We start from the raw sequence: 10906 nt of genomic DNA on the forward strand, positions 1-10906 counted from the left end.
TATTATCCATCCCTGCCCTACAGCCACTTCCCAGGAGGAACACATGTCACATCTGGATGACCAGGGGTGTGGGACAGGTAGGGAGCCAAGCTCCCATGCTTTGAATGGACTTGGCTGGGTTGGGATCAGAGGCCAGCACCAGGTCCAGCCAGGATGGTTGCTGCCATCAACAGTATGCATTTTGTATCATCCTTTGGGCAGCCAGTCTGCTGATTGGGCCTCATAAATTCATTGTTAACGGATCATCATGAATCTGCTAACTCATGTGTTCAGAGCTCTCATCCCTATTCCCAATATCCCTAAAATGAGTGGAATAAAAGAAAGGAAGAAAGCAGCAGGAAGAGGAATCAGGAGGAGCGTAAGGCCTGTCAGGCCTCATCGGCTTGAAAAGACAGTGACGTGAATAAGCAAAGGGTCATAAGTGATGAATGACTCAGGAGAACATTGCCAGGCACACAGACATCCGCTCATGGGCAAGGCTGGGGGATCAGCTGCCAGTGGCTGGAAGATGCCAACTGTTTTACTCGGAGTTTGGTCACCAGTTGGGCAGGGAGCTGTCCTAGTAAGCTATCCCCATTGGAGTCTATTATGAGTGCAGCCATCTGTCTGAAAACAGAGGGAAACACCCACGGTCTGAGGCTGGCACTGCCTCACCACAGCCTGTGGCTGCGGGGCCAGTAAAGCACTGATGGAAGGGCATAATTATGGACCCACTCCCAGAGGCCTGGTCCCAGCCACATTAAGGGCAGTGCGAGGACCTCAGAATGCTCCTTTCTGTAAGGCGGGAAAAGGAACTAACTTCTCCAGGCTAGAGGATTTGCTCTGGGTTAAAAGGGATCTTTGTGTGTCCATGCTGGAGAGGAAGAGCCATTTGAATAATGCTTTCTCTCTTTCTTACCCAAATCTTTTCTATTAACAGGTGAAAGCCTGAAAGGGAGAGTTCAAAAAAATTTCAAGTCCCTATCAAATCAAGGTCTTTAAAATTTTCTAATTCGGGGCTGGGCATGGTGGCTCATGCCTGTAATCCTGGCACTTTGGGAGGCCGAGGTGGGTGGATCACCTGAGGTCAGGAGTTCAAGACCAGCCTGGCCAACATGGTGAAACCCCGTCTCTACTAAAAAATACAAAAATTAGCCAGTTACCTGTAATCCCAGCTACTGGGGAGGCTGAGATAGACTTGAACCTGGGTGGCAGAGGTTGCAGTGAGCCACAATCTTGCCATTACACTCCAGCCTGGGGAACGAGTGAAACTCCCATCTCAAAAAAAAAAAAAAAAAAAAAAAAATTTCTAATTCCAGGCAATGGGGTTGTCCACAGCTGAGAAGGTGGGTATTACAGCAGTACAATGCAGCCATTCTGGAGTCAGATGACCCTGGGTAAGTTAGTTAACCTCTCTGAGCCTCAATATCCTTATCTGGAAAATGGGACCAGATTTTGTGAACATTAAACAAGGTAATGATGTGGAACAGTTCACTGCCTGGCCTATAACAAGCACTCAATATATGTTAAAAAATTACTCAGCAATGGTTGGGCTCCTGGTTCTGAAGGGTAACCTCAGATGGAGGAGGTAAAAACACCTCATGATGGGGCCCCAGGTCTCAGCTCCTAGTTCTGGAGTTAGGCTTTGGTTCCCACCTTAGCTCTCTCTTGCAGGATAGGGCAAAGACTCCAGGACAGAAACGAACAACACAATCTTCTGGTTATACTGGGTCTAGGATTTATCAAGAAACAAGCAAAATAAGAGGTACCAAGATCCCTCTCTTTATTATCAGAGATAGCAGGTTTCCACATTCACATACACTCCCCTCCCCTGAAACTGAATTAGCACCAGATGAGGAGTCCAGCACCTCCGTGTTAACTGTACTTTGAAGGTCAAAGAAACAGACTAGACTTTAGGTTTCATGGGGTTCAGAGACAGAGTTTTCATAAAGCATGGGAGTGAGGTTCAGAAGGAACCTCAGATTAGACCCAAAGTCTCAGACTCACGCCCGTTTCACCCATTCTCATGCTCACATTCATTTCAAATGACGTGAATACCAATAAAGGTGGTGGTGGGAGGGGTAGGGGGCATCACAAGCAGTAGGAATTCCCCTTTGGGTTAGCTGCCACTTGGAAAAATGACTTTGGGTTGGGACTCTCCCATGAAACCATGGGGCATATGCCTTGGGTACACTTGTTCCCTTCCAGTGGAAGAAGAGACACAATAGTTTCTGAGCTTCAACCTAGTTATCACTCCTTGTCTGGCATCCAGACAGATTTGGGGGAGAGTGACTCCTTCTGGGAAGGACATATGGATACAGATCTTAGTTGGGCCCCATTGTGCTTCTCCAGACCCATTTCCTCCTGTGTCTGCATCCTTTAAGACTCCTACCCTCCTGCCCTTGGTGAGTTGAGACTGGGAGAGGTGGGTCTGGCAGGTGGTGGGCTGCGGTGCTCCAGAGCAGAGGAGAGGTGTCCAGCGGTGGTGGCGGCGGTGGCGGGCCATGCTGCAGGAGAGCACGGTGCTTTCCGCGGTGCTTGACAGAACCATGTTCCGTTTCCATCGTTCCACCACATGGTTAGATCAAGCACAAAGGAAAGCCCCGCAGCGACTGGTCAGAGTCAAGGTCAGGAAGCAGCATCAGAGAGAGGACAGGAGCGCTCAGAGGAAGCAGCGTGGAGAAGCGGAAGCCGGAGCAGGCCCCCACTGAGCGTGATTAGTACCAGGAGTGGGGTTCCACTGGAACACTTCCGAAGATAGCAGCCCCGCTGCCCCTGTGCCCCACCCCAGGGGAGACACAGTAGGAAGCGAGAAGAACAGGAGGGAAATCACTGGATGCCCACACTCAGGAGCTTCAGGGCAGCATGGTTCCTTCCCAAGGAATGAAAGAACACTCAGACATCTGTGATCCTATCACATGCCTGAATTGAGCCTCTAAAGTCCATTCAGTCACACCAGTTGGTCTGACGAGATATTAAACTTAGCAAAGTATCTTCTGCATACTTTGCAACGTAGGCCCAACCCCCACAACAGCTGAGTGTTTCCATCACAGTCATTCCTCTATCCCCTTAAATCAAGAGACAATCCATAGTTCCCAGTGGTCTAGCAAACCTTCAATGCTCTTCTTTAGGAAAAAGCCCCCTTTGACATTCCACAATTCAGGAGTCTCCTTAATATCCTTTGGGCTCACCAGAAATGCTCTGGCTGATAAACACTCATCCCAGATCGTCTGAGGTTTAATACAGAGTAGTGCGGTGTCAAAAGAAAATACATCTCTCGAGCCAGAGAGAAAGACAGGAAAACCAATGGGGCCTGAGGGTTTGGACTGAGAAACCTGCAATCACAGTTGTTGTTCGAGAACACTGACTTTCATAGAGATGGTGGCCAGTGAGCCTCTCGATGAAGGGCCTCTTTTAGACTAAGAGAAGGAAGTAAAGGGAAGCCAATTGATGAGGCTGAGGGGAAGACACTGAATTCTAGGGTCCTTCTTGATTTCTTGCTCTCTTCTTTGGCTGGAAATTATGGGAGTGAGCAGGATGAACCAATAACTACTGTCAGGATGCCAAGGGCTCAGGTGAGGGTACTCAGTTTTTATATTCCTATCTGTGATAGATCAGGGTCAGTTTCCACGCACTGCTGACTTGGGACTTCCTCCCACTTGGGATTGGGCTGGAGGTGTGCATCTTGAAGAAACTCGAACTAAGGCCAGGTGACTGAGACCCTCTCTGATGACCTCTGACATGAGGGCCAGTATCAACATTCTTCCATTCTGTGTTTTTGGGACTGGGTGTATGCTCTAGATGGTCTCAGCCTCTCAACAATGCATAGGTTGTCTGCCATGATGGACCAGTTAGGAAGAGCCAGCCCACAGCTCTGGGTCTGGCCTCTCCTCCTTCCTAAGCCCTCCCACAACGTGCATTAGAGTCAGCCACTACAATCTGGACTCCGCCCCACTTTGACACGGCTTTGCAGGGCTCTGCGAACACTCTGGTTCTGGGTCTTCAAATCTGAGTTTGATTAGGACCCTGGTAGCAGAGCAGGGAAAATCCATCCCGTTCGTACAAACCCCTGCCCTCACCAAGCCTTAAAATCTATTTTTCTTTCTCTTTGCTTTCTTTCTACAAAAAGAAATGGAAGGATTTGTAGGTAAATTATCAAGAGTCTTCACAGTATGTCAGAAGTCCTGGGTTTCAGATCTTGCCCTGAAAATAATACTCAATACCTTAGATAAGATTTTGCTGCTGTGCGGACCTCAATGTGTCCATCTCTAGAATAAACTGGATGACTTCTAAGGCCTCTAAAAACCCTGTCATTTCTTGAGTGCTATCTTACTGTTTGCCCTCTTTGGACACACTGCATCACCACCCTCTGTACTTCTCAACAAGTTTCTTCTCATACAAATCGGGAAGGCATGAGGGAAGACAGACAGCACCCTGCAACTGCCAAGTGATCCCAGGGGTGGGCTTGGGGTCCCAGGCAGCCAGATGGAGCCTTTTCAGGAGGACATAATCTGATGGTCAGATTGTGCCAGCCAGCAGCATCCACCTTTAAGCTGATCTTGCTGCCCAAGGCGGCGGATGCAGCTGATAGAGAGAAGCAGACACAGGCAGCTGGGAAACCAGACGCCCTGCCTAAGGAGGGGCAGGATGCATTATGGAGCAGCCCTCAAATTGCCTCCTAATTACATCAGCTGTCTTTTCAATGGGGGTGCTTTTAGGAGAAAGTAAAATACAGAGTTATTATCTGTCACATCCAGTCTGTGTCACCTGCCCCCCTTCTTTCTTCTGGAGCTTCCTGGAAACACAGGGTTTTAGATCTATGTTTTTTTTTTTTCTTTTCCCTTCAAGGCCAAAGTTGGTCCGGAACCCCGTGTTTCTCAAAGCTGAGGCCTTTGGAGCTCAGGAGTCGTGCTTTCTTTGTAACGACATAAAATAAAAGTATACAGAGTGCTACGCGTCAGGCTCATGCTGGCTCCAAACATCTCTACTTTTTAGGAATAATCTTTCTGCTTTGTATTTATTTTTTTTAAAAAAGATATTTTAGACAGAGTCAATCCAAGAACCCGGTTCCTTCTCCCTGTTTCTTTTTTAAAATGTTCAACCACCCCTCCCCTACATAGGAAAAGCAGCCAGGATCCCAAAGATCTACAGGTAGGAAGACAGTGGCGGAGCCAGAGTTAGAACTAAGCTCTACCGCTCCTCAGGTCCACTTCCTATTTTCCTTTTCTCCTACTTAGTTCTTTCTATAACCCCACCCCCACCTTGCTACCCCCAACACCAGCCCACAGTCATGCCTAGGAAATTGCCAAGACTGTGATCCTGGGGAGACACCAGTCCTTGGATCCTAAACTGACTCTTTCCCTGCTGTGCCATGCAGGGCCACGGCATCCATCTGGGGTCCAAGGTATAAACAGGATACTTATGAGACCGAAGGGTGACTGGCAGACAATACCCTGCCCTCCTCTGGCTCTCACTGCCCCTCCTTGTGAGTACCACTGCTTGTCAGAGCTAATTAACTCAGCTCTGGCCAGACAATGGTAGGAATAGAGGCATAAATCATGAGGAAAGGGCCTGGGGAGAGGATGAAGTGCCTTGGGTAAGATTTTCTTTCCAGGGGTGTTGTCAGGCCCAGGAAGGAACCTGAGGACAGTGTTCAGGGAATGGGTTGGGGTGGGGGCATGAGACCAGGGAAAGAGGTCATCCAAGCCCTCCCCAAATACTCCTTCTCTCCTAGATGCTGCGTGGTGTGAGGAGCAAAATGAACCTGAGGTTCAGTCCTGCCTCCGCTGTTTGCTGGCTTGTGACCGTGGAGTGCCCCTTCACCTCTAAACCCTCAGTTCCCTCTCCTTTAGAGCAAAGGCCTCTCCTACGGACTTCCCAGGACCACTGGAACAAGCAAATCAGACTAGAGGCCTTCAGCACCATGCTCATCACAGGTGAAAGATTGCTCTCGTAATCGACATCATCATTCTAGGGAAGGCCAATTGGTACCAACTTCTCACAGCGCCACAAAGTCCCTGCATTACCTCCAGGCCCTCCCAAGTTATTTGTTTCTGTTAACAAAATTTAAAGAGCTAAAGTTTATCATTCTGGAGACCTTGGCTAAAGAATTTGACTTAAAGGACAAGATGTGAGAAGCAGAAGTCTGCCTGCTGGTCTTCTCCCAGTGACCTCTCCCCACACCGGGATTCTCCCCAGGGCGACTCGCCTGCATCAGAAGCTCCTGGGCAGGGGAAGAACTGCTCTTGATGCCAGACAGACTGTGAGGGTTGGCTACAACCCACCTCGGCACTTTCTGTGATCAATCTCTCACCACTGGGGGCACAATGCAGTTTGGCGATTTTTTTTCCGGTAGAAAAGGACACAAATGATAGTAATTTTTAACTGCCTGTTCACGTAGCTGTCAGGTCAAGGAGAGCTACTTCTCTTTCCAAGATGGGCTGAGAATTCCCCTGCTGTTCTCCCCCATGTCCTTCCTGGGTCCAGTGAGAAGGAAGGTTTCTAGAGAGATCCTGGGCACAGAAGAACAAGGCTTTGTTTCTTCCCAAGCACGGCTCTTTACCATTCTCTTCATACTCAGAACACAGTAGTCTGCGGTGGACAAGCTAGCTAGGGAAAGTGCTGTTCATGAACATGTGAAACCTATAATGTACCGTGGTCAAAGGGTTGTACCACAGTCTGTCTCCGAAGGGCGTGGGAGGTCCCCAAGGTTACACACCATCTGTAGCCTCACCTGAGCTATATTTATTTCTCTATTTGTCCTTTGGAAACAAAAAAAATAAATCTTAGCCTGTACCAGGCACATGTGCAAAGGCCGCCCCGGCCCCACCTTCTACCTAGCTCTTGGAGACACGCTGCTGCATGAGTTCTTTCTCCCCTGCAACCACCTCCCCCTCCCCATGCTTTTATTTTGTGTGTGTGTGTGTGTGTGTGTGTGTGTGTGTGTGTGTGTGTGTGTTTTATTTTAAATCCATAAGGTAATTGGTTTTCTGCAGGGATAACTGAATTTCCCCAATTTAATTTGCAAAGATGCTCCCCAGGAGCCATTACAGCGCTCGCTGTCCTCCAGATTGGATTATTGGCCTCTCTGGGGTTGCTGTATTCTGAGTCAGAAAGCGGGGCCCAGCCCCATAACCTGATTACCTGAGCAGCGGAACTTCTTGCTCTTGATCTGGCTGATGCGCTTGTTGGCGAGTCGGCGTGGGCTGCTGCAGCGGGCCCCGCTTGTCTCAATGGGGTTGTCCTGGAGGTAGTCAGCCAGCCACTTCAAGTGGCAGTCGCACACAAATGGGTTTTGGGCTAAGTGGCTGTGAGAGGGATGGGGCCATTAATCAGGAGAGCCAGCGTGTCTCGATCCTCCACCATCGCCACCCTGCCTTGCACTGGGCCCCTGGCAATCCAGTGCAAGGATGCCTCCCCCTACCACCGCCATTTCAACACCCCAGGAGGCGTTCGGGGGGTGCTAGTTTCAGATAGGGCTCAAAGAGGGGGTCTGAGGCCCACTGTCTGCAAAAGACAGTCACAGATGCAGCTAGCATCTGGTCTGGGGAATCGGTCTCCCAGCTCTTCCCACTTGGGGCAGGATCCACCACTGACCGCTTCTACTCTTACCCACAGCGATTCTGACAGGCAAACCCAGTCGCGGGCTTAGAGTTTGCACTTGGGGTAGAATGCATTTTATTTCTCTAAGCTCGGTGATACTAGGCACATAAAGCAGCTGGCACGACGCCTGGCATATGGTGGGTGTTCCATCTATAGTAGCGGGTATTGTTGTAATTATCCTTATCATCATAAGAGCACCATGGGTCTTGCTTCCCCTGGCTCAGTAAGAAAAACCGTGAAGCACTGAACACAGTGTTTGACACGTAGTCAGTGTCAATATATGGCCACTGCTCTTACTGTGTCTTGATTCCTGTCTCTGGCTACAGGGACAATAAGCATCAGATGACTTACAGGGTCTCCAGAAGCCCCCAGTCTACTTGCAGGCTGTGGGGTGTGTGTGGGGCTGGGGTCTATGCCTGAGGCTGGAGCCATCAGAAAATGGGCTGAAATCTGTACTTGGATGTCATCTATTTGAGTAAAACATTTATGAGTATCTGTAGTGGATGGAAGTGAGGAAATACTTCCCAAAGAGGAAGAGTGCCCACCTCGGAGGCTTGGTTTTACAGGGTGAGCAGGAGTGCGCTATTTGCGGAAATGGAGTCTGCTCAGAATACAGTGAGCACAGGGGTTACGAAGGTAGCTCAGGACCTCCTTCGCCTGGATTCAAAACCTGCTCACTGCTAGCTGTGTGACCTTGAGGAAGTTACCTAAGCATTCTATGCCTTGGTTTCCTTCCATAGACACGAGGGATAATAACAGCATCAAACAGGGTGGTTGTGAGGCTTAAGGGCTTTAAAACAGGATAAATACTCCGTGTGGTGTCAAGCACCGTGTAAGTGCTTGGTACAGATAAGCCACTCCTATTTTTATGATTCTAGCTTCACTGCAGGCTCTAGAACTCCTCCTGGATGTGCTTGTCCCGCCCTCATTCGGGTGTTTTCCATGATGGGCATTTGGGTCTCCTGCTGCTTGGGCACCCACTGGCACCCGAGGCAGCGTACTCACAGCGTCTGGATGGACTGCAGGGGGGCGAAGAGCCCCTTGCTGATGGTCTGCAGTTTGTTGTCGTACAGGGAGAGCAAGTTGAGGTTCTGCAGGTCCTGAAACGTGTTCACCCGCAGGCAATTGATCTTGTTGGCGTTGAGGAGGCTGCAAGCAGGAGAGAGCTTGGTGATTCACTAATCCTGGTAATTACCTGCAGGGCATGGGCTGCACCTGCAGGGGATGGGCTGCAAAACTCCCATCACTCATCCTTGCAGCCTTGAGCTCCTGCTGCGGAACAGGAAGGAGAGCGAGACCTGCCTTCCTGTGTCTACCGAAATCCCAAACACTTCTGGGCACCTGCATACACTGTCACCACAGACACTGTGCCACGCACTGCTATTACTTGGCGCCTTCTCTTGCACCCATGACCTTGAAGGAAGACCTGAAAAGGCACCCTAAGTGCTTCACTTTCTGTTTTAGGATTCAGAGCTTCCAGAAATCGAAAAGAAAAAAAAAGTCATTTGGTATAATTGTTTTAGAGTTTTAGTTGACTGACTACGGGCAATTTGATTCAGAAAATTCCTTACAGTTCTTTTGGATCACTGATCCTATCGGCAATGTGAGGAAAGTTATAGGTCATCCTCCCGGAAAAACTGCATTTATATGTAGGCAGGTATGTGTGAATACACATGGATTCTCTCATACACACGTGTGTGCACAACCACACAGAGCACAGAGTCCCATGTAGTTTGACCTTGGCCCCTCTCCCCAACCTCATCCTAATCCCACTCACCCAAAACTCACTACCCTTAAGTCCCACCACTGCCTTTTTTTTTTTTGAGATGGAGTCTTGCTCTTGTCAGCCAGGCTGGAGTTCAGTCGTGCGATCTCGGCTTACTGCAGCCTCCACGATTCTCTTGCCTCAGCCTCCCGAGTAGCTGGGATTACAGGCATGAACTACCACGCCCGGCTAATTTTCGTATCTTTAGTAGATATGGGGTTTCACTGTGTTGGCCAGGCTGTTCTCGAACTCTTGACCTCAGGTTATCCACCCGCCTCGGCCTCCCAAAGTGCTGTGATTACAGGCCCAAGCCACCACACCCAGCCCACCACTGACTGCATTTTTGTTCCTCAGACACACCAGGAGACTTTTCCCTAGGACCTTTGAACACCCTCTTTACCTTCTTTCGGCAGGGCTTCCTTCTTTTCCTGCTGTGCATTGTAGCTCAAATGTCCCCTCCTCAGAGAGGCCTGCCCTGACCCCCTCATCTACAATGGGACCCTCACCCCGTTATTGTCTCCCACACCCCCCTGTTTATTTCCTTTCTGGCACTTATTGTGATTTGTGATTATAGGATATTTGTTTATCATTTATCTCCACATAGGACTAGGAGCTCTATAATGGTACCATGACATCTGTTTTATTCCTCCCTTTCTTCTTGGTGTGTATTCTTGATGAAGATGTATACTAAACTCCATATGCAGCTTTAGGGGTCTTCCTTCTCTGAGGTGTCACCCATCCCCCCTCACCCCTTCCAGGGTCAGCCTTCCTATCCACGAGGGATCGTGTTTTTAGCTCTTCAGACTCCCTAAAAAAGCATCATAGGAAGCTGCCCCTTGGATGGAAATCTGGGAAAGCAGAGGATGCCATGAGGGTGACAGAGAGTTTTCCAGAGCAGGGCTGGCAAGTCAAGCACATTGAGGTCCTAAGAATTACCTTTACTTATCCTAGACCGACTAGGTGTGCCTGGGAGCCAGTGTAAAATCATTTCCCACCCCCTCTCAAGTGAGACTGGGGGAAGAGGAAAATTAACTAACTAGCAGAAATGTTGAATTTCAAAAATTTTACTTTCGAGGCTGGCTCAGCCCTTCCCTGGTGGGGAATGACCCATGAGATCCATCCCGGGCTGGCCTGCCTCACGAGGGTCTCCATACCAGGACCCAGGAGGGGTGCAGTTGGCAACGGCGGGGCTGCCCATGGTGCTCGATCATCCGTGCCACCTCTCCTTTGCTGCAGGCCCCATCCTCCCCATGGTCCCGGTGCACCCGCGTGCAGGCAAGCAGCTGTGGCAGTGACAAGTGGAAGAAGAACTGCCTGTTTAATCTGGCTAATAACGGGCAAGGTCCCAAGGGTTCACACAGATGTCCTCCTGCCTGGCAGTGGAAAAAACGCTCATACTGCTAGAATACTTTCTGTGTTTTCCAAAGTGCTTTCCCAGTGGCCCACTGTTCTCACAGGAACCTGGGAAGATGGACAGAGCCTGCCTCACAGGTGACAGGGGAGGAAACTGAGGCTGAGAGTTTGGTGGGCATGTTTAAGGTCACACATGTTTCTAGGGAG

At 49.6% G+C, this 10906-nt stretch overlaps 1 protein-coding gene across 1 annotated transcript in view; it reads right to left on the reverse strand.

The window, feature by feature from the left end:
* Positions 1-10629, reverse strand: part of LOC105723213 (slit homolog 3 protein) — a gene marked incomplete at its 5' end in the record, with an annotated part of 119279 nt that extends 108650 nt beyond the window's left edge. Inside the window, 4 exons of the mRNA XM_064376368.1 lie at positions 7123-7286; positions 8587-8730; positions 8777-8853; positions 10501-10629. Coding sequence (XP_064232438.1) covers positions 7123-7286; positions 8587-8730; positions 8777-8853; positions 10501-10629 — 514 coding nt within the window. The remainder of the gene's footprint in view (positions 1-7122; positions 7287-8586; positions 8731-8776; positions 8854-10500) is intronic.
* Positions 10630-10906: the final 277 nt, after the last annotated feature.

This window comes from Aotus nancymaae, unplaced genomic scaffold, assembly GCF_030222135.1.
Source record: "Aotus nancymaae isolate 86718 unplaced genomic scaffold, 86718_ANA_hifiasm-v0.15.2.pri h1tg000015l_0, whole genome shotgun sequence".
In the NCBI taxonomy this organism is placed as follows: Eukaryota; Metazoa; Chordata; class Mammalia; order Primates; family Aotidae; genus Aotus; species Aotus nancymaae.